General features: G+C 40.2%; 1 protein-coding gene across 1 annotated transcript in view; it reads right to left on the bottom strand.

The window, feature by feature from the left end:
• RYR3 (ryanodine receptor 3) overlaps nucleotides 1-23,832 on the bottom strand; it is a 286,017-nt gene that overhangs the window by 164,840 nt on the left and 97,345 nt on the right. Inside the window, exons 8-19 of the mRNA XM_082241418.1 lie at nucleotides 22,714-22,807; nucleotides 19,970-20,044; nucleotides 19,297-19,453; nucleotides 17,157-17,321; nucleotides 15,475-15,596; nucleotides 13,887-14,055; nucleotides 11,743-11,878; nucleotides 9,574-9,669; nucleotides 8,658-8,776; nucleotides 7,203-7,336; nucleotides 5,645-5,886; nucleotides 4,061-4,253 (exon numbers count right to left, since the gene is read on the bottom strand). Of these exons, the coding sequence (XP_082097544.1) occupies nucleotides 4,061-4,253; nucleotides 5,645-5,886; nucleotides 7,203-7,336; nucleotides 8,658-8,776; nucleotides 9,574-9,669; nucleotides 11,743-11,878; nucleotides 13,887-14,055; nucleotides 15,475-15,596; nucleotides 17,157-17,321; nucleotides 19,297-19,453; nucleotides 19,970-20,044; nucleotides 22,714-22,807 (1,702 nt within the window). The remainder of the gene's footprint in view (nucleotides 1-4,060; nucleotides 4,254-5,644; nucleotides 5,887-7,202; nucleotides 7,337-8,657; nucleotides 8,777-9,573; nucleotides 9,670-11,742; nucleotides 11,879-13,886; nucleotides 14,056-15,474; nucleotides 15,597-17,156; nucleotides 17,322-19,296; nucleotides 19,454-19,969; nucleotides 20,045-22,713; nucleotides 22,808-23,832) is intronic.

Below are 23,832 nucleotides of genomic sequence, written 5' to 3'. Positions count from 1 at the left end.
TGTGTTGGATGGTTTTCAGGGCATCCATGAGCTCTTGAACTGGCCCAGACAAGTCAGCATCAACATGGATATTGAAGTCCTCCAGATCCAGTCTTGGGATTCTCTAACACAAACCAGAGACTGCCTCCACCATCTCGGTCACAGCGGTGGCTGGACAGTGGGAGGGATGGTACAACAACCAGATTCCCCATTCTGGCTCTACAGTACTGTACTATTTTCTTTCAATCAGCAATAAAGGAGCAGATGCAAAGTGAGCAGAGGTTCTGACACTGACATGTCCTCATCAACTACAAGTTCATTTGAGAAGTACAAGACTACTGAGTCAACAATATTTAACTAATATAGAATATCAGTTCACTGCTGAACTGACACAAATTATAATAACATTCATTTCAACACATTTTGTTAGGCCTTTTCTCCAACTGCCTGAGCAGCTGCAATGACATCCCTAGCCATTTTACATAATTTTCCTAGGATGAGTTTCAGGAATATGTCAAATGCCTAATATTGTTTTTTCTGTGACAGTGTGAGTTTTCAGACACAGGCAGCCCTGCAGCAGCACTATTTAACATACCACCTGTTCAATTACAAAGAGCACCAGCCATTTATTTCAAAGATGTTGACTTTTCATGTCAACACATCTGGACCCTTGAGCTTCATGAACCCTCTCTTAGCAAGAAGCAGAGGAATCTGCTAGCACTAATTTCATTTTAGCCTTGGGTCTGTACCTCTGCAATCAATGCATTTATATTCAAATTTATATATTCTCAGGCAGATGTGCTTCAAATATTAAGAACCTTCTTTGTTTTATATGTGAGACTTAATGGTATCTAAGGAAATTGAACATACCTTTACAGTACTTATATTATGATGTAACTGAACTCCTTTTCAACACAATTCAATATACAACTTCATCATCACAAAATACATTTATGACTGAGACAGGATTTTTATGTTTTCAGAATTATGTTCTGCTTTGTGAGGTAGGGATTCAACAAGTGAGTGCCATCAGTGGAAGCCTTGTGGAAAGACTTCAGATTGTGTAACAGGGCTTTCTTCCCTCTCCACCCCCATGAAATTGTCTCCTGTGGAAGCCAGTCCATAGTTGTAACTATCCAGTATGTGAATAAGTACTCTATCTGTCCTGAATCTTCCAATATTCAGTTTCATCAGGTGACCATAAATTTTAGTGTTATGAGAAAGGAAGAAAAATGTTTCTGCATAATTTTATAAAACGCTATAAAACAGGTAATCAGTGCAGTTCTATCACAATGTGTTACATAAGCCCTCTCAGTTGTGCCTGTAAGCATTCTGGCATCCAAATTCTGCACTAGTAACAACTTTTGAATTATCTTCAAAGAATCCTTACTTACAGCACAATATTCAATATTCCTCTTTTCAGGAGGATTTGCATAATCTTGTACTTTTAAACTGTTTTCTAACCTATTTCAAACAGATTTGCAAATCTGTGGTTTATTTAAAACACACTTACTAGGAATTAAGCCCCATTTAACATAGTAAGTCTAACTCCTGAGTAAGCATGCTTAGTATTGCTCTGCATGTTCACTTTTCAGACAACCTTGAAAAGAAGTCTACCATTTTTTACTCACCTGCCTTTGGATAGTGAAAATAATCTTCCACGCATGAAAATAATGAAAGGAAGTTCCAGTTCTTTACAAAAAAAACCAAATTCCTCTTTGCTCACATGGAGGTGCATCTTATTTGCCATAGGCAAGTAGTTGTTTACAATTGTAGGTTTTCAGGTCTCATTTAATCCATACACACATTCAAGCCCTTCAAGAAAATCTGACAATTTTAGGCCATATCACTGCAAATCCTGTTTTCGGTAGCTTATCCCACTGTGGTTGAAATGGTTAAACTGCATAGGGAAAGAGCCTCAAGGTACTGCTTGACTCATTTTAGCTGTGGCTGGGTTTCAAATAATCACCCACATGGGAACTTGAACATATTACTCAGGCTTCATACATTTATTTTTGAGATACAGTGGTGCCTCGCAAGACGAAAAGAATCCGTTCCGCGAGTCTCTTCGTCTTGCGGTTTTTTTCGTCTTGCGAAGCAAGCCCATTAGCGGCTTAGCGGATTAGCGCTATTAGCGGCTTAGTGGGCTTAGCGGATCAGCTGATAAGCGGTTTAGCTGCTTAGCGGATCAGCTGATAAGCGGTTTAGCGGATCAGCTGATAAGCGGCTTAGGATCAGCTGATAAGCGGCTTAGTGGCTTGGGGGAAAGGGGGGGAGAGGGGAAAAACCACAGGAACTCGCAAGACATTTTCGTCTTGCGAAGCAAGCCCATAGGAAATTCGTTTTGCGAAGCACCTCCAAAACCCTTTCATCTAGCGGGTTTTCCGTCTTGCGAGGCATTCGTCTTGTGGGGCACCACTGTATATAGTTTACCAGTAGCAAGTTTTACTACTTCATTTTCCTGTATAAAGCCATTTGGTTGAAGTAACACATATATGAAGACCTTAACAGTTACCATAGTAGGTATGATTTGCTGAATAATGCTGGATATTTTTTTTCCTTGAGTTGATTCAGACAAATGGTTTCTAAGGTGGAAATGAAGTGGCAAAGCCACCACATACAGACTTCGCTGGCACATGAAAGAATCCTTGGGCTGATTCATATATTTGTTTGTCACTGAGAGTCACAGACTGTCTGCCTAACTACTTAGTAGATGAAGAGTCAACAAAATGATTTACCCCAATCCTTTGAAATGTTCTTCACTCCCCTGTGCTTCTGGGGTTCAGTTTCTTCTAGGTTTACCTCAGAGATGATCTACAAATGCAGGAAGTCTTCTCTGTCTTCCAATTTCCCCGAAAATGTTTTGATTCATCTCTTTGTTTCCCTTTCATGCAGATTCTAGTGTATGTGACTATTTATTTATTAATAGTCACATATTAATAAATTATCCTGCCTTTCAGCTCCACAATGGAGGCCCCAAAATGGCAAAGCACCTCAAGAAAATTTTTATGAATATCGGCAGTAACAGAGGAAAGATACAGAGGAAAATATCATATACAATAGCAGGAAGAGAATTGAATATTAAAGCATTGCAAGTAAATAATGAACTCCCTGAAATCTAAAGTCAATCTGAAGAATCACATTTTTAATTTGCACCTGAAGACATACAGAGGAGGGACCAGACAAAATTCTTAGGGCAATATTGTCCATAACTTGGGTGCCACTATCAAGAAAGCCCTGTCCATCAAACCCACCAATCAGACCTCAGCTGTAGATGGGACGTACAGTCTTCTCTGAAGACTGAAGTGTGTCAGCAGGTCCATTTGGGAGAAGCTAGTCTTCAGATATCATTGTCCCAAACTGTTCAGAGCAAGGGTAGGTAACACTGTGCCCTCCAGATGTTGTTGGGTTACAACTCCTATCCAATACAACTCTCGGACCAATGGCTATGCTCACTAGGGCTGATGGGAGTTACAAACAAACAATAGCTGGAGGTCACTACCTTGACTATCACTGGTTTAGTAAGTAGCTGTAAAAAAAAGGAGGGATTTTTGAAATGATTATTATATAAAAATTGCATTAGAGCTTGGAAAAGGTACCAAGTCAACACCTCTGTATTGTTTTATGCAACTGAGCAGTGAAGTATAAGTCATACTGATTCATCATTGTTCCTTAAATATTTTTAGGTGAGACGAGAGTATGACCTCTTGTTGCTGCTGCCAACAAAGATCTCAGTTAATGCCAAGTGTGGTGCTATGTGTAGACACTTATCCATTGATAAATGACAGAGACCTAAATCATTCCACATAGGTCATGGGAGGAAAAGAAATCATTAAATAAAAGTGGCTTCGCTCAGTGCCAACCTGGGAAGAGTTCAAACCAAAGACAAGAGGTGTCAAAGACTCTATATTTCATTGTCCATTATCTATGAGTCAGGGTTTCAACATAAAATTGTTTTTCTCTTCAGGACTGACAGCTGCAAAGGACCTCGGGAGAAGGATGCCATGACCACATTTGGCAGCATTCAAGAAAACAGCTTGGCAAAACATAAACTGTTTATCTGAAAGAAGGGTCTACTTACTTGACACCAGCTGAGAAGCTCACCACAGGGGAAAAAAGTCCATCCGTGTTGAAGTTCTCAAACATTCCTTGCACAGGCTGCCCATTAATGCGGAAAGAAATGCTGGGTGCCCCTAAATCCAAGCAGCAGCTGACCACGTCCTCAGATGCTAGCAAATGCTGATTGACAGATGCCACCGCTCTGGGCACTCGACCTAATAAGCAGGCATTCACAGAAAGACAAGTTTTTGACTTTGAAACTATATTTGCAAAGAGTTATGTGATTTTTTTGGGGTGGCATTTCAAAGCTCATTGTTTTCTTCCGAACTCAAAATATAACCTTGCTTAAAATAAAAGAACTTCACCAAATGACCTTGCTCCTTCATTTCTCCTCCATATGCTTCTAATTTAATAGGCAAACAAATGGGATGTATGATCAAAGCTCATAAATTGGAGAACAATGCTTAAACAAAGCAAACACCCACAGCTGGAAATTATGTCCTCCTATTTTGGCCTACACATTCTGACATGTACACACTTCATGTAGTTCAAGTAATTCTTTTATCTTCTGTTCTTGCCTTATTCCATTATTTGTCAAAGAACAATAATCGTTATTCTTCAGCCCTTCACAGTTCTCATCCCTGCTGCTCCACCCACCTCCTTTTTTATTCTGTTTATTTTATAAACAGATTTGTGGGAGGTTACTGTATTTTTATTGTTGCATAGCTTTTCTTGTAAAAACCAATGTGAAATGTTGAAATGAAGCACAGTATAGAAATTTAATAAATAAATATAGATCATGGTGCTCTTGCGGAAAGAGCTTTTCTGTAACAAAACATAGCATATAAACAAGACTTCAACTAATTGTAAGAAAAAGAGTATTAACGTTTCAGTAATATGCATTGAACATCCTCATCAGGCATGAATAGTATATTTCTATTCATACAAGAATTTCAAAACTTCGGTATAATGCCACTTCATTCTGTATTGTCTACGTCCCATAATCTTTTACAGGGATTTTTGAAATCTTTCTAAATTGAGGCTATATATCAAATATATTATTCTGCTTGCATGAATGTTACTAATTATAGCAAAAGCAAAAAAATGTATTTTTGAATTACGGCTTGGAGAGCACAGTCTTATACAAAGAAAACTCATTATCTCCCTTCCTGTTATTCAATTTCAAATAGCATGCACTTTTAAAATGCTCAATTTTCCATTTGATTTAACACAACAATGGAGTTCTCCTATACAACTCCCCTGAATTTAAATTGGGTTTGCATGTGGAATGTAAGCACAGCTCTTGAGTAAAACAAAACAAAAGGAAAAAAATCTAGCCTAACACATTTTAAAGGCTCCACATCCAATGTTCAGGTCATATTCTGAGTGGACCAATTTAAATCAATGAACTGACATTGGATATCACTTTAATTCTTTTGGGCCTGCTGCTAGCTTAATGCCAGCATTAATCTATTGCTCAGCACTTGGCATTTGAAGAGCTAAAGAGGTGATTTTAAGAGGGCCGACATGTTTCATTAAAAAAACTCCCTACTTTGAGAACATTAACATTGCTTGCTCCTGTTCAGAGTTTTAAGTTAGTTCTCACCAGACCATAGATGAAGTCCATCAAAGCCATATGAGTATAGGTCATCACCAACACCGTTGCCTCCCCATCCTTCCCCACCTCCAGGATAAGGAGCATAGCCTAAAGCTGAGGCCCAGCCAACCCGTAGATGTGTAGGTTTTGCCGTCAAAAATGGATCTACTTGATCAATTATTAGTTCAAAGTACCATTTCTTATATTGTGCTGAGCCATCAGCAATTCCAAGAAATATGTTTGGCCTCATGCTAAAAGAGAACAGAGAACAAAGAGTGTGTAAAATGCACAGTATTATGTCACCTTTGGACTCCCACATTGGGGAAAACCTTAATAATTATGAATAGTATATTTATCCAGATTAAATTAAAAATAGTAGAGAAATCATGTAAGAAAAAACTGCTTCAGAGTTACCCAACAGGCAACAGACAGACACAGAAAATAGCAAAATGAAAGCTTTTGGTAATGCACATAATTTTAATAATAATATCGTTGTTCGCAGGGTAAGCAGTTTTGTGCTTGGGGTACTCAACTAAACGTTTGAAAAATGCAGAAGACAATGTGGTGCAGCTGATATAATGCTGGTTTTGTATTCACCAGGCCCATGATCAAATACCTGCCCCAACATCATGTTCACGGGATAGTTTTAGTCAAGTCACCATTTCTTAGCTTCCTCTTCCTTAAAGTGTCATTGTCAGGATACAACGTAAGTGACCCTGATCCACCAAGATAAGAGTACAAAGAAATCAGAGGCTGCTGTGGTACACTTAAATATTTAGTGTATTACTAAATACTGTATAAAGGTAAAGGGACCCCTGACCATTAGGTCCAGTCGTGACCGACTCTGGGGTTGCGGCGCTCATCTCGCTTTATTGGCCGAGAGAGCCGGCGTACAGCTTCCGGGTCATGTGGCCAGCATGACTAAGCTACTTCTGGCGAACCAGAGCAGCACATGGAAATGCCGTTTACCTTCCCGCCAGGGCGGTACCTATTTATCTACTTGCACTTTGAGGTGCTTTCGAACTGCTAGGTTGGCAGGAGCTGGGACCGAGCAATGGGAGCTCACCCCGTCACAGGGATTCGAACCGCCGACCTTCTGATCGGCAAGTCCTAGGCTCTGCGGTATAACCCACAGCACCACCCACATCCCAAAAATACTGTATACTGTATTACTAAATTACTATATACTGTAGACTTACAGGATAACCCACCTTCCAGCATGGAACCCAAAGCAATATATATATTGGTTCCCAGGCAGGCACTCATCCAGCCACTGACCAGACACAGACTTGTACAGCTTCAGCAAGGTGGTAGTCTCATATGTCACATCATTGGACTATGTGTCATTCATACAGGGGAAAATCCCTTTGAGCTGTGAAAACATGCTCAGGATCACACTGCACATTAGGAACAGTTGGCATGGTGAGATGATCCCTGACATACATAGGCATTGCCGATGCCTCTTACCAGGAGAGTGCAAGACAACAAGAAGGCTGGGACTGTTATAGAGACCTTTCATTAGGTAAAATCTAATAAAGAACACACAATCACATGCCACCGATCCTACCTTGTCACATCATTCACAAGCCGTGTTTGCAAGAGCAGATCTCTTCGAGGAAGAAGATTGTCACAGATTAAGTTCTGATTAGCGCGCACCGCTACTCCATTACAAAGACAAAGAGAACAAAGCACATCGAGAACCTGGAAGACATTATTAGAAGCTAGCCTTGCTACATTCAGTACACGACACAACACTGGCTCAAGGTCTTATAACTTATAATTTTAATTCTAAGGGAAACAATCTGAAACAATCTGAAATAATCGGCCACTTTGAACATCAAAACAAACCATGGTATACCATGTCATGAAGGAAGAAGAAGAAGAAGAGTTTGGATTTGATATCCCGCTTTATCACTACCCGAAGGAGTCTCAAAGCGGCTAACATTCTCCTTTCCCTTCCTCCCCCACAACAAACACTCTGTGAGGTGAGTGGGGCTGAGAGACTTCAGAGAAGTGTGACTGGCCCAAGGTCACCCAGCAGCTGCATGTGGAGGAGTGGAAACGCGAACCCAGTTCACCAGATTACGAATCCACTGCTCTTAACCACTACACCACACTGGCTCACGTGCTCCACTTCCCCTCCACTGGCAAAAATGGTTTCTGTGTTGATTAAATCCAGCTGAGCATTTCATTTGCTGCTTTTAGACAAAATGACAAGCTGTGATTAATCAAAGGGGAAGTGAAAGCTTCCAAACTCATCCTGGTGGTTGAAGTGGAGGAAATGTGGCTGTGGAGCGTGTGGGTGCAGGGATGAGGAAAGTGGGCATGACCTGGAAGTGGAAACGAGCCAGTGGATGAAGAGGCTCCAGGTGCTGCATGTGGCTCCCAGAGCACGTGGCGTAAAAATGACCATATAAAGGTCAGTGCAGACACAATGGTTTTTTTTTAACACCCATTTATAAATCAGGTATCAGATCCACAAATGTGTGCCCTCTCCTCTTGGATCTCCCTTCCCTAGAGAAAACTATTTCTTCCACTTAACTGTAGTAGAATAGTTCATTAGCACAGGCAATAACTAAAAGTGAACAGGATTTTCACTTAAATCAGGAACTGAAGTGTGGTTTTGTACTGAATTTCAGGCCCTTGGCTGAAGGTGTCTACAAACTGCTTAACATTTGTGATGGGCAAAGGGATTTGCTCCCATGGCTGTAATAATCCAGGGACTGTAACCGTGGCAATCAGCACACATCCCCTGAAACCAGAATGTAGATAGGAGAGCGTTATGTCTGCATTGGCTCAGTGTTTGCTTGTAGTGCACTAGAACATTATCTAAGGAATTAAGGTTTAGCATAAACAGAGAAACATATCTAGATTTTGAATTCACACTTGTACTTTGTTTGCAAACATACAGGTTTTCATTATGTGGATGCTTCTTTTTTTAACACAATATACGGGAAATATTACAAAGACCCATGTGTTTCATCTGCAGGTTAATGACACATCTTGCATTTGCCAAGCATACCTTATGGTTGCGCCCATGCTTATCCAGCAGCGAGATGATAGACTTGATATGGCCTTCTTCTATCAAATTTAAAGCCTCTGGGCTTTCAATCAGGATGCAGTGCAACACCTCCAAAATACCTGTATGAATGCCACAGGCACACACATCATCTTAACATCTTAAGGAGACAGTATACTGAACAAAATTCAAAGACTGAAGAAAATAACATCTTAAGGCAAAGGAAGAAAATACCTCCACATTCTTAGTCTATTATCTCTCTAGCCTATAAAGAATGAAGTTACTGAAATTGGCTTTGGGGACAAGAAAAAATATTCAACTTAGCTCTCAATTTTCAAAAAGCAATAAATTACTAAACACACAATATAGGGGAAATATAAATACTTCTATTCAAATAGTGTCTTTATCAGAAAGCAGCAAAGTCATAAATGAAGAACAAGGTTCAATTGGAGGCCGCTTTTGAAACTGATCCATTAATACGGGTTGCATTTTGCACTTCAGAAAACATAATAAAATGTCCACATTTAAGAAGCATATAACCTTGCTATTTAAATATGTTGAATGAGTATGTAACCACAGATATTTATTAATTCACATTTTCTACGTAGAATTGTAGATTAACTAATAAATACTCAGTACAATTGAAACCAATATCTTTAAATACAGTCAGAGTCGCCAGTGGTCTTTTCAGAGACTATCAGAAGGAATAATAGCACATTGGCAAGTCACAGGTATGAGTAGAGCAGGGAGGGGCAGAAAAGTAGCCTATTGAAATATATTATCTGTATGAAACCACTCTGAGTCAATAGCAGATTATCTGAAGTATGTATGATAATCTTTAGACATTGTAAAAATGGCCCGTAGACTGTATGCACACATTAAAACTGATAGCTGATTTATATAAAATAAAACATCTTACCTGAGGAAGATTCTAGTCTATCTAATTTACTAATTAGCCAATCAAGATTATTTGAAAACTGAGCACAATTATTTCTGTTACCACGAATGAGAGCAGCTGAAAGAAAAATGTGAGATGAACAGTCAATTCTGAGTAGAAATGCTTTAGAGGCATATATATATATATATATATATATATATATATATATATATATATATATATATAAGACTGTCATCTCTCTACCAAATACCTGCAGATATTTCACTACCTAACCATTGGAGCATTCCAATATTAAAGCCCCAGTAGGTATCAAAAGTTATTATCATTGAGCCATCACTTATGGATCTGACAAACTAAACGTACTTATATACTGCTTACATTGCCTGACGTCTAATGCACAATTTTCATATAAACATTGATAACAGAAAACACTGTAAGCTCTTCCAGTCCTCAATAAATAGCAAGAATAACAGCATTTTTTGAAATTGCTGTTGGCATTACAAATGTATTTTTAGATTAAGTGGGAAAGGGACTTCTCAGTGAGGGAGACTGGGCCGCAGCACTGATCCAGTACAGCTACGTTATTTTTCACCGCTATATGTCACAGCCTTATAGACAGTAGTTTATCATACACACACACACACACACACAACCAGTACTAATTAACAGTTTAAATAAAGCCAAGATCTTTGCTATGATGGGGAGAGGGCACTTCTAAAGCTGCCTCTAATTTTCTCACATATCCTAGTGGGAGGATTTTCCACAGCTGCAGGGAGGCTGACAGAATGCTGAAAAGTGGCCCTTAAGTCCACCCACTAATTTAAAGGCACTATAGAATACATAATTATTATTCTGCAGCAGCAGCATCTGTGGAAAGGTCAGTAGTCTTCAGAAGGCTGAGATAAACAAGGGAACTTAATCACTGCTCCACAATAGTCTGCTATCTATCATAGCCACGACCAATGGAAAACTTCAGTGTGAGGATGGTGGCAGTACTGCCCAGGAAAATATCACCAGAATTAAAGTGGAAACAGGGCATTAAGTGTTTTTGATTTCCTAATGAGCAGGCACACACCATTATGGTCTTGTGGGTTTTCTTATTGTGGGATGTAAACACAGGAGCAGTCAATGACAACATTCCTAGAGTGTACATGTTAGAACATGGGGAGGGATGTCTGTCCAGCAAGCAGGTAAACTTCCTGGGGACGGACTTCCTCTGCATGTGACCAGAGGTGTGTGTGGCCTCACCTGTGCAGGTAATGACAAAAGCATGGGACAGGCAGCCATCTCTCTCTCTCTGCCATCACCTTTCGAAGAAGCAGGATGCCCTCTTGGCTCTCAGCCAAGAGAGGAGAGGGCTATCTTCCTATAAGATAGATTCTAAGTGTATTTTACCTTTTTAAGCCTGTCTGCCGTCTGGGATCATATTGTGAACAGATCGTGAGTAAACTCTTTTATACTTTTATAAAGACTGTGTTGTGTCTTGTATTTTAAGAGGGAACAAAGGGGAAATTACCAGAGTAATTATTATAGAGGTTCTAGCGAACCTGTGCACACGTTACCGTTGCGAACTTAAAGGGGAATGTCTATAAACTCTGCTGATATTTTGGGAACTTGTTGGCACAAGTTGGATAAGGATATAATTAGTCAATATATCCTCTCCTGCACCCCAGAACATTCCCACACTTATAATTTGGGTGCAGGAGCCTTCAGTTGTTTTCATCTCCCTTCCTTGACTCTCTCTATAGACAGGTTAATTCTTTTGGAATCTTACAAGAAAGGGACGCTTTCCCAATAAAATGTAGGAATAGCCCAGTGATTTGTGAAACAGACTCTTTGAGACGCAAAACTACATTACAATATCTTTAATTGCATGTTAGAATAATTAGGATCTGAGAAACAAGCTTGTAGGCCATTTCTGAAATGAAGATTATGAAGCTCTTCATATTGCGTTGAATGTATTTGTATCAAACTGTCAGTTAGCGCCTCTGCGCCATATAGCATACATCAACATAAAGTAAATAATATACGTAGGTTATTTGTTAATAGGAGAAATTATTCTAACCATAAGACCCCTGATGGCTCAGACCCATCTAATGAGACAGCCTGTGTCCCATACTAGCCAACTAAATTATTATGGAAAGTCCACAAGCAGCTCTCTCTCTCTCTCTCTCCAGCCACAGAACTCACCTAGCAATTTGTAAAGAAGGTTCAGAATTTCTTTCCATGCCGCACCATTTTCTTCTCTACCAATCCCTGTAAAGTGAGCAGTGCTATAGTAGACGTTTAAACGATCAATGCAGTTCAAGACCAGTGCCAGCATCCCCTGTAAAGACATCAGATAAAAAAATATATGTTCATATGCAAAAATTTATTCCTTTGTGTTTAAAATGCATTTCAAGTACAATATGGAGCTTAAAAAAATTACTGGGTATATATGATTCTTCCCTTTCCCAAAGTAACATACCCAACGGTGACCTGAATTGGGAAGACTTGTGTATGCCATTTATAGTGCCACATATAACCTTTCCTATATTGCTAATGGCAGCTCAGTGCGTGTTAAATAAAGGAAAGAGTGCAGGAGGAACAGCTAATCATCCACACATGGCTGATTTTCAGCAAAGAAAAAGATGCCAGAGGGTCAGATCACAGATCTTTGACATCCACACCATACATTTTTAAAATATTATTATACTGTGTTAACAGTCATAGAGAATTCTGGTAACTACAGTTTGTTAGGGTGCTGGGAATTGTAGCTCTGTGAGGTCATCACCCTTAATGAACTACAAGTTCCCAGAATTTCCCAGTAATGGTATAATAGTGTTTTAAAAGACTGGTGGGGATGTAGCCAGTGTCTCATTTGGCCCCCACTGGCCTATTCCTTGTATGCAGTGACATATAGTGGCCCTGTTTCATGCTCCCAGGCTGAGAGCTCATCCACATTTCCCCTTGTCCTGTACCTAGAAAGCATGGGTCCAAGCAGTTTTGCCTTTGCCCTACCATTTCCCCCTGGAAAGCCCACTGTTTAGCACTAAATCAGAACAAATGGGAATCCATAGAAAAGCTGGTGGCTGTTTGTTCTGATTCAGTGCTAAACCGTGGGTTTTCCTGGGGGGAAGCCAAGGGATAAATGGACGTGTAGATGAGTCCTTAGAAAATGAGCAGCCTGAACATAAGGAGCAAGATTATTTCATTGCTCTGTAGTAACCATGCTTGGTTCTTCTGGGTAATGGCCAGGGGCATTCTAAGCAGTACATATGAGCAGTCAAGGGCTGCCAAGACAGGGAGGAGGACGTTGAAAGAGGTCCATTGTGTCTATGATGATCACATCCTACGTGACAGATGGAGCATGACCAACCACCTTTTTATGATTTCCATATTGGTTAATCTGAACTATAAATGGACTCTACCCAACACAATATTATTTTTTTTAAAAAAAAAATTCTTGCTAATCACTATTTAAAGGTCAACATTCCACTGTGGGAGGCAGTGGAAGACAGGAGTGCCTGGAGTGCTCTGGTCCATGGGGTCACGAAGAGTCGGACACGACTAAACAACAACAAATTCTGTAAGTTAAGTATTTTCAGACACCCTAAATTAATAAAGTACCTTTTTGCTGAACTATTAGAAATCTCAGAACAATTAAGTAATGAGGCATATTAAGAATTTATGTTAAATAAAACACTTTAACCTTAGATGGTGTTGGGCAGAAGCGCTCTCCCTTTTTGTGTGCCTCTGTTTTGCTTTGTTAATTGTCCCTCCCATTGACATCAGTGGAAAGAGGAATTACTATATCGGTTCCAGGTCTTTCTGTTGAGATTTAGAATCAGAGTGAGCATTTTCCTCTAAGGATATAGTAAGATCCCTGCTGGATCAAGCAAAATGCCCATCTAGTCAAGCGTTCTGTTCTCACAGTGGCCAACTAGGTGACTCGCAAGTAGGGCATGAGCACAACAGCACTCTCCACACTTATTTCCCCAGCAACTGGTATTCAGAGGCTTACTATCTTTGAAACTGCAGGTAGTATGCAGACACCATGGCCAGCAGCCATCTATAGTCCTATTCTCCATGAATCTGTATAATCCCCTGTTCAAGCCATCCAAGCTGCTGGCCATCGTTGCAACTTGGGGTAGTGAATTCCACAGCTGAACTATGTGTTTAACTCTGCAAGGGTGAATAAACGTAGTAGGATGGTCTGTCCCCAGAGGCCAAACACCCCTGGGGTATTTTCCAGCTTCTACAGCTGATATTCTTGTTGAAGCCTTGGCTGATCTGCAGAGATGACTTGATCATTTGACAGGATTGCAGTAAAAACACTCTGAAGCTTTTCTAACCTCTTCCTTGAATAGATTCTGTCTGTTCTTGAGTGAACGAAGCTTGTTTTGTTTATCTTCATGTTCTAACTCTTCTTCTGGAGGCAGAAAATATGTTATCAAGTCTTGCAGAGTCTGCAGGACCTCTTCAATAGGCAGAGTGATAGGAGTTGAAGTTCTGTTGTTTCCACTAAGAATCAATAGGCAATATAAGTAAATTAGGATCAATCATGATCAGTACTAACCAAAACAATCATAATTATAACATTGCTTCAGTTTTTAAGTATAGCTCCTCTTTCACCCAGAGTATTAGGTACTACCTGGTCCAGAAATGGATAGTCTAAAAAGGGAGAGTGTAACTTTCATATGGGATGGTTGACCAGAGACTCAGGCCCCAGAGAAGCACCTCACCACCCTTCAGAAAAATGTGATTTATGCAGGGATCATTACATTCAAAATACAAAGACAAGGGGGCAAAATGGCTTATAACATGGTGAAAAGGATGGACCCTCAAGCACAATTCATTTGGATGGAAAAAAGATTGCCTAAAGCATCTCTCTTACATGTGTTAATAAGCTTACCAGTGCCAGGATGTTTGTATTATTAGCAGCACTGTCTTGCTCACTGTAATTATTTAGCTTTAAAGTAATGACCACTGTCCGTCCCTTTTGTGTTTTAATTACAAATCTGACCCCACTCCTCTATATCTGCCCCAGCCATGTGAATCTATGCAAGTGAATTTATGATTACATGTCATGTATCCATGAAAGTTTATACACCATAATCAGTTTGTTCACTTTTAAGGTGCTACACATTATTATTTTTAATTCTGTCTACTTCAAAGTAACTTGTAACTCAAATCTGTGGACAGAGACACTGAAAGTCTTCAAGCTGGGGTAACTATTATAGTGTTTGTACAACACTATCAATACACATTGTGCTTTGCAGAATAAGCAAAAAAAAGTGTTAAGTCTCTGTGTGGCTAAGTTCCCCACAGGAACTTGATGGCACAGTCAATTCCTGCAAAAAGCAACCAGTAACTGCTCATCAGTTCAACCCTTCTGAATTGGCTGCATGACAGAGTTTCCCTATGGGCAGCTCAATCACACAATCCATCCCTGCCGAAAGCAGTTTTGCCAACCCTAGTTGTGGGGCTTAGGAAGTGCTGCTTAAGGGACTTTTGACAGGTGGGCAGGACAAAACCTTGGCCAATCATTTGATGTCATAATGACATCATTCCCTGTAAAGGGAAGTTTTTAATGTGTGATATTTTACTGTATTTTTGGTTTCTATGGAAGCCGCCCAGAGTGGCTGGGGAAACCCAGCCAGATGGGCGGGGTACAAATAATAAATTATTATTATTATTATTATTATTATTATTATTATTATTATTATTCACAGGGGTGGTTGTCCCATCAATCTGTCCAAGATGTCCCATGGGGTGGAACCGATGAGGATCTGGCCCACTGGGCCAAAAAGTTTCATCACCCCTGTTCTAAAGTCAGAGTGGGAAGAAAACAGAGAGAAGAAACAAGAGATGAATAGGAGCAAACAGAATTATGCAGATGTCACTGTGGAAGAGCATTACCGCTGAGATGGTGTGCTATACCTTATAAACTGACTAAATAATCTTGTTGTGTTGCGAATGATTCGAGCAGCCTGGGATTCTTCATGTTGACACCGTTGTAATGTGAGACCATCATCCATGTGTCCTTCTTGGTGTAATATAACCTATAATAATCAAAATGACACAGTGAGCATATTTTGTCCTTCATGCTCTTAAGTGCAATGTACCTTGCCAAAGGAATGATAAACTGATGTTATGAGGGAGGATGGGGAATGACTAGTACCAGTCTTGATACAGATTCATACAATATAACATCCATATGATATTAAATAATACGGATAATATATTTAGCTTGAACACCAAATAGCAAGTTGGAATGGTTAGTTGAGAAAAGTGGGGAAACTGAGAAAAACTAAGTCGTTCTCCATGCCTTAGAGCAGGCATGGCCAAACAGGCATGGACTACAGTTCCCATCATCCCTGACCACTGGCCCTGTTAGCTAGGGATGATGGGAGTTGTAGTCCCAAAACAGCTAGAGGGCCAAGTTTGGCCATGCCTGGCTTAGAGGAATGGAAACAAGCTGTGAGAATTTTCCTGTTGTGCAATGACTTAATACAACATTTCCATATTTATTAAACTTCAGTTCATTGTAATGTCCAAACAGGTAAATAATGGCTTGAGAAATCCCTCTAAACCAGCATCCAATCATTGTTTACAATCCTAGTTTGGAGGGATTTTTCAAACCACAGTTTCCAAAAATCAAAAAGCACACTAAACAATTATTTTACCGACTGGGAAGTTTCCTATTAATCTGGGCACGAGCAAGTTGGCTCATTCCTGATATTCCAAACCATAGTCAGAGAGTATAGTGTCTGAATGTAGCCAAAATGTTGATCAGGGCAGTATCTTAAATCTAAAGCCTACGATCCTCATTCCAAAATTTACAGTAAATTAAAAATGAGATACAGTCATATGCATCCACAAAATAAAGAATAATATACTATTTCAGTTGTTTTAATAACTGAGATGTGTCTCAGAAGACAGAACAAAGCATTTTCTTTCCCTGTTTCCACTTGGTATTTTAAGATCTAACGCCTCTGGTAAAAAGAAAGAGAGGAATGAGTGGGAGTTCCAAACACAGTTTCAAAACCAACTTACAATGCTGAAGGAAACGAGGCAGCTGCTGCTCATGGACTCTTTAGGAAGGCTCAGCTGTGCACATGCAATTCGTTGAACATTTGTCAAGGATTTCTACAGAAGGGAGCCCATGGGTGCATGCTGATGCACAGAGGCACATACTTAAATTGCACTGAAATCAAATATTTTGATCCTGGCACCATGCTAGTAACACGCAGAAGGCCAAGTACAGATACTACATCAATACAAGCATGTTAGAAGACAAGTGGACCCAGCACCCGAAAGCTCCACCTGCAAAATCCCCTGCTGTGTAACAGCTCTACAGTGCAGCAGAGCCACAAAGAGAACTCCCTGCATCTCACATTTGGGCATCCAGCCACATGGATCCCTGGGCATTCATGCACGCAGACACCTTGCTCCTTGAGCACTTATCAAAACATAAAAATGGTTAACATATTCACCACATCTTAAAGGCTTATGTTTCTCCAATCCTTATCTCCAAAGAATTATGGCATTATTCAACATCTTTAATTTTGATGAGTGTATCTTAGAAAAGAAAACAAAACAAAGCACAATACAATATTTACCTTTCTTTTTAGTGGTCCTAAACGAGTTGTTTTAGCATCCTGTGCTTTGTAAGTGAGCCACAAAGTGCTGGTTACATGTTGCACAAAACAAACAGAATCACCGTACTTTATTTCAGGAACTCCCATGCCATCTATGTCACGTTTGTGAGCAGAATCCAGTTTTTCCTTTATGTCACAGAAGAAGAAAAAACAAGGAGGGGCTTAGATGAACATAAGGAACACATAATCTGGAAGGCACAAGCATTTTAAAATCTAGGATATTTCACAACTTCACAAACGTATAAAAAGCATAAAAAGGCAAAGTGCATTTTTTATAATTGCTGAAGAATACATTGGAGTAAGCATGCATTAGATTAGGTTGTGAACTAGAAATGTATGGAGGACAGTCATGGAGGACAGTCACACTTCTGAATTAAGCAGGAAACACAGTGTCCCAAGTGTCATGTGACATTCAGAGATTTGATTGATAATTGACCAAGTTGACACACAACTAAAAGTGACTATAACTATGGAAATCATTTCTGCAACATGCTGGGTGTTATTTAAAAGCCATTTAATGTTAGCAGTATAGAACTGAACAGTGGGAACAAGAGTATTTTTTCCTCAGCCTATGATTCATTCTAAAGAACAGGAATTACTTAATAAAACCCTTTTCTTTCCTGGTCTCTGCAGTTAAAGGGAGCAGTCTAGGGAGAGACTGTGATGTTCAAGTCCTGTTTAAATCAGATGGGCATAAGCAGTTATTTGTGTGTCAATGATCCATTGATTTCTACTGGACCAAGGCACGGCTACTTTTTGCTAAATTGCACTCAAAAGGTTGAATTAAATGGTTGCATGAGTAGAACACAGCTTGCATAATTGATCTTCCCCTCCACTCACTCTGTGGCCCCTGAAAAGCCTCCCTTGAGGCATGGTCCCCACTCCGGACATTGTGGACTGGCCAAAAGAACCTTGCATAAGCAGAGCTGAGGGAAAGAAGGATCATTGTGTGAGTTGCCTTCAACACATGTCATCAGTTACTTGATACAACCCAAAGGCAATTCTACCCAAAGGCAATTGTGTGAGTGGGAAAAAAAGGGGGAGATTAAGCTTTTCTGGAAAAAGAAATGCATTACAAAAGAAGACAATTTAATAATTGTTGTCTTGATTCTCTTTTTCACTTGAGTGGATTATAGCTGTCACATTTCATTGTCAATTGAAGACTAAGGAGATAACACTGTCATGCTCAGATAAAATGAAATGAAATTTCACTATATTCCTTAGGGATGCTGTTATACTATGCCATCGCAAGCTGTTGGAGATTGCTGTGTGAATGTTTGCAGTCAGAACAAAAATATTAAGAATATTTGCAAAGATTACAAAACTCTGTCTGAAGTGAAGTGGAATATTTTCCATGTCACATTTTGAAAGTTAAGTGATTTTTTGCTTCTTCTGAGCACTCGGCACAGAGTACAATTACATTGGCTCCTCATTACGAAGTCAATAAAACATACTTTAAAGCATATTTTAAATCTGATATGCCAAAAGCTGTGCCCGTATCACGCTGACCTCCCTGCTGCCTTGTCCCTCTGCCTCTTGACATCAACCTCCATGTTGGGCAGTGAGGTAAACAATGCTGCAAGCCTTACAGTTGCGCATCATAGATATTTATCACCTCAGTCCTTCACAGGAGGTTCGTGAAGAAAAGCAGGACACTGAGCTGGCCAGATAGGTCTACAGTTCACCATTAGGGGCCGTCACTTGTTACAAACAGTGTATTACAGAGGCAGATCAAGTCTTGTGCTTTCCATTTTTATTTTGGTCAGCTTTCAACACTTTTATTATTTCTTGTAAGAAAGCAAAAGCTGTTTTTAAAATCCCTTTGGGCACTACCCACCAATGTGGCTGTGGGAAGCCTCTGTGAATGCAAGGTCCACCCCAAAGATTATAAAGATAGGGATGTGATGTCCCAATTTAAAGAGAAAAGGGAGAACAAATCTGAGAGGGGTTGAACACGCCCCCCCCCCCGTCGCCTATGATTTCCATTTCCCCTCAGTAAATTTTGACCATTGGCATTATGGCCTTTTTGGTTATGGGGTAGTATTTATTCAGATAAAATATGAAGATTTTTGTAACCATTTGATGTAGAAAACTGACTTACTTTTGATGCTCTAAAGCAAAAGGAAGTTGATTTTGTGTCAGCTTTTTCTTTGTCTAACAAGACAAGACCCAGGTCTTCAGTTAGGGCCAAAAACTGCCCCGTTGTAATATGTCGAAGGCGAAAAGGCTGGCCCCAGCGGATGTTACTTCCACTCCAGCTAAAAAATAGATTGAAAATATTAATTTCATGGTCTGAGTCAGTCGGAATGAAGATATTTATGCCACGATCCAGTAATAATTACACAGTTTTAGCACCCACAGATTGCTATGAGAGAATTAAATGCATGTTTAACTCACTAAAATAAAAATGTTTAACTCTGCTGAATCTCATTTCAAACCGAGTTCTTCCTCAGGGGCACTCTTGTACAATCAATATCACCTGCTCTATTTACACGGTTGAAAATTAATTCAAATGCATTTTTTTTCTTGTGCATGTCTCCTGCCTTCCCACTTTTTCTTAGATCTTAATTCAAAAACCGAAATGCCTTATTGTTCATAGTTTATCTACTTTTACCCTAATGGTAAGACTGGTTTCATTTATTATTAAATATCAATTCAGTAAATAACATGAAAGTGTTTAACCCTGCCATTTAACAAGACAGAACCAACAACAGAAGCTCTGTTTCAAATTATTTTAGCAGAGAGGTAATACATTTTTTGTTTGTTTAAATTACCTTATCCGAAGGGGTTCAACTCTCCACAGTGACCTTGCACGGACACCAGCTCCCCCTGCTTCAAAAAACAACCGCCTGCAAAAAAAGGGTATTTTTATTTTTTAAAAAAATAGATTTTACAAAAAGTCCCATTCACTTATGGACAACTATATTCCAATTTCAGTTGAATCAATGGGACTGAGATGAGTCTGGGAGAAATGCTGAGGCAGTTTGGCTCTGTTCCCCAACCAGCTGTCTGGAATTAAGCCCAGGTGTCCTGAAGAATTGCAGGAGTGGAGAAAGAAAGGTGTGGGACGAGCTCTTTCTGCTTCATAAGCAGCCAAGAACACTGAGGTAGGGGGACAGAAGGATCAAGCAGATGAAAATTGTGTGAGAGTAAAAACGGCACTTATGAATACTGAGCAAGGAAGATTGTTAGTTGATATGTAGGAGGGAGTGGGGGCGCGGGTGGCGCTGTGGTCTAAACCACTAAGCCTAGGGCTTACCGATTGGAAGGTTGGCGGTTCAAATCCCCACAACGGGGTGAGCTCCCATTCCTCGGTCCCTGCTCCTGCCAACCTAGCAGTTCAAAAGCACGTCAAAGTGCAAGTAGATAAATAGGTACCGCCCTGGCGGGAAGGTGAACGGCGTTTCTGTGCACAGCTCTGGTTTGCCAGAAGCGGCTTAGTCATGCTGGCCACATGACCCGGAAGCTGTACGCCAGCTCCCTCGGCCAATAAAGCAAGATGAGCGCTGCAACCCCAGAGTCGTTTGCGATTGGACTTACCGTATTTTCCGCCCTATAGGACGCACTTTTTCCCCTCCAAAAATGAAGGGGAAATGTGGGTGCGTCCTATGGGGCGAATGCAGGCTTTCACTAAAGCCTGGAGAGCGAGAGGGGTTGGTGCGCACTGACCCCTCTCGCTCTCCAGGCTTCAGGAGAGCCCCAGCGCCAGCCCCACAAGGTCGGGGGACAGAAGGAGGCGGAACGCCGCCATCCCGCTGTCTCCTGAAGTGGTTTGGAGGCTGACGGCGGGGAGAAGAGCGCTTCTCCCCGCTGCCTGCCCCACCACTCCGGGGACAGCTGGGAGACGCAGCTTGTCTCCCCGCTGTCCCCGGACCTGATCTGAAGGTGGAAGACGGGGAGAAGAGTGCTTCTCCCCGCTGCCTGCCCCACAAGCGCCTGGGGGGGGGGAAATAATTTTTTTTTCTTTATTTCCCCTCAAAAAAACTTGATGCGTCCTATGGGCCAGTGCGTCCTATGGGGCGAAAAATACGGTAACTGTCAGGGGTCTTTTACCTTTTTTTTTAAGGAGGGAGTAGGGAGAGGCAGATTGTCCTTGAGGCACCCCTATGATCTGTGAAGAGCCACTTGTGAACCCAAGAGGCCCAAGTCACATCCTCTCTAACAAAAGAAAGGCCTGAGGGCACTCTTAAGGGTTGTGGTTTTGTGGCCTCTCAAACCTCTACACCCTATTTGTGGGAACAGAAAGGAAAAATATATATCAAGGGTCACCATTAGCAGTGGTAGCAGTAGGACCGCATTGTTCATACTCTCCTACCTACCTAAAACACGTATCTGCATTAAAAATCATGTGGCACTACTCTGATACTTTTAATACCAAGGATATGTATGTTAGACCACTGGAAGCAGAAATTTGAGCTACAGCTGCTAGAAATCAGTAGGTATAATTTACCTCAAGCAAGAAAACATTGAGTTTACACTTAATGGTTGTGATTTGATTGATTGATTGATTGATTTGTTTGATTGTATTTCTTTGCTGCTTTTCATGCAAATGAATTTCAAAGCGGCTTACAAACAAATAACAATAATGTAATAGAACACCACAAATACAACATAAATCATATAATGAGCAAACTATACAACACTGTTAACAAATCAGCAACTAAAAATAAGCTAGACATCCACAATTACAACAAAAGTTTTATTATATGATTTACAAATCAATATGACATTTAGAAACAATATTAACACCATTAACAAAATAGCAACTAAAAAAAGGAAGGTAAGCGCTGTTAAGTTCATAAGCACTGTGGAGATGTCCTATTGGACTAGGCAACATGCAACCAAGTTTAGTAAGAGGTAGGACTACAATCTAATAAACTGAAACCTGTTACTAATGCCTACTGTAAAGAATAAACATTACAAAAGCAGCATCTCTATTCTAGCACCAGGTGCATGTATCTCAATAGTCCTAAAAGCCCCACACTCAGGGGCATGATGGCAGAATGTCTCCATTCTCTCTCCCCTTAGGAAGTATGCTGGTCTAGCAGCAGTCCTGATACAGATACAATAGCAGCAATGCCTGCCTGGAGATAGAACAAGGCTCTTAACTTTGAAAAATATGGCATTTACTGCTGAGCAAATGTGTTTGGGGTGTGAGTCATTTTTACGTTCCTTAATGCAACTTATACCTGGACAAAATTGTAGCATCTTATCTTTCTAGTGAGTTGTAAATATGCCTACAGCATGATGACAATTCTTCCTTTTTCTCTCTGCATCCAGCCTGAATAGTACTGCAAGGATATAACTGCAGTGAAAATCTGGCACATTTTCCATGCACTGGGCAAAAACAGCAGATATTTTGGAGTGCTGCTGAACAAGCACTCTCTCTCTCTCTCTCTCTCTCTCCCCCCCCCCCCGCTCACCCTCTCCCTCTCTATGAAGGCACTTTGGGATTTTCAGCAATAAAACAGTGCGAAATTTAAAATGGAAAGTATATTAAATATACATCATAACTCACTTGTGTGGTGAATCATTCTGTTCTGCAGATGGAATTGTTAAACACTCATCATGGCCGTGAAACAACCGTAATACATGCCCACCGAGTAAGTATCCTAGAAAAGAAGAATATTCCTCATTAATTTTGGCAGAATAATAAGTAACAGGTGCCTGGGAATCTTAAAATCTGGAAGCAGATATGTAGATCTTAATGTGTAGCATAGTGGCTAAAAGGGTGACCAGGAAAGTTCCTGGTTCAGATTCCCCCACCCCCCCTTAGTGATGAAGACACCAGCCAACCTTAGAGATGTACAAATGTCACAGTAAACCATTGTTTAATCTGTTGAGAACAAGCTGCAATGAGCTTCTCTCTTCTTGGTGCAACTGTTTGGAAGAGTGTGGAAGTTTTCCATTTCCATTTATTAAAGTTAACCCCAAGCTGCCATTTCACCCAACCTAGAGATGGAATAATTATTATTGATCCATCTCAAATTCATATGTGTTCGTTAATAAGTCTATTTTGTCCCATTTCAACATTGGTCTATGGATTTTTTAAATAAAAAATCCATACAACAATTCTTATTTAAAACCATGTATTATTACAAACTATCTATTCAAATTCATATTTTATCTCCACATATGCATTTCTAAAAGTATTTTAACCTAAATTCAGTGGTACCTCGGGTTAAGAACTTAATTCGTTCTGGAGGTCTGTTCTGAACATGAAGCACCACTTTAGCTAATGGGGCCTCCTGCTGCCGCCGCGCCGCCAGAGCATGATTTCTGTTCTCATCCTGAAGCAAAGTTCTTAACCTGAAGTACTATTTCTGGGTTAGTGGAGTCTGTAACCTGAACTGTATGTAACCTGAAGCGTATGTAACCCGAGATACCACTGTATGTATTTTGACACATTTTAGCATTCTCCTTGAGACAAGAATTGTAGCACAAAATTCAGAGAAGAACAAAATCCTAAGAATAGTTACTTTCTACACCTGGTATTAGCCTGGAAAGTGTGAATTAGGTTGCTTCACTCAAAAATGCAGACCGAACAACAGTCTCCTTCAGCCCTAATCCCAACCCAAGAAACTGTGGCTAGTATTAAATGTCATTTGTTTTAAAGAAACCAATTTTAAACCATGGG

Source organism: Podarcis vaucheri (assembly GCF_965113315.1).
Source record: "Podarcis vaucheri genome assembly, chromosome: 1".
NCBI lineage: Eukaryota > Metazoa > Chordata > Lepidosauria > Squamata > Lacertidae > Podarcis > Podarcis vaucheri.
This window is presented reverse-complemented; position numbering and strand designations above follow the sequence as displayed.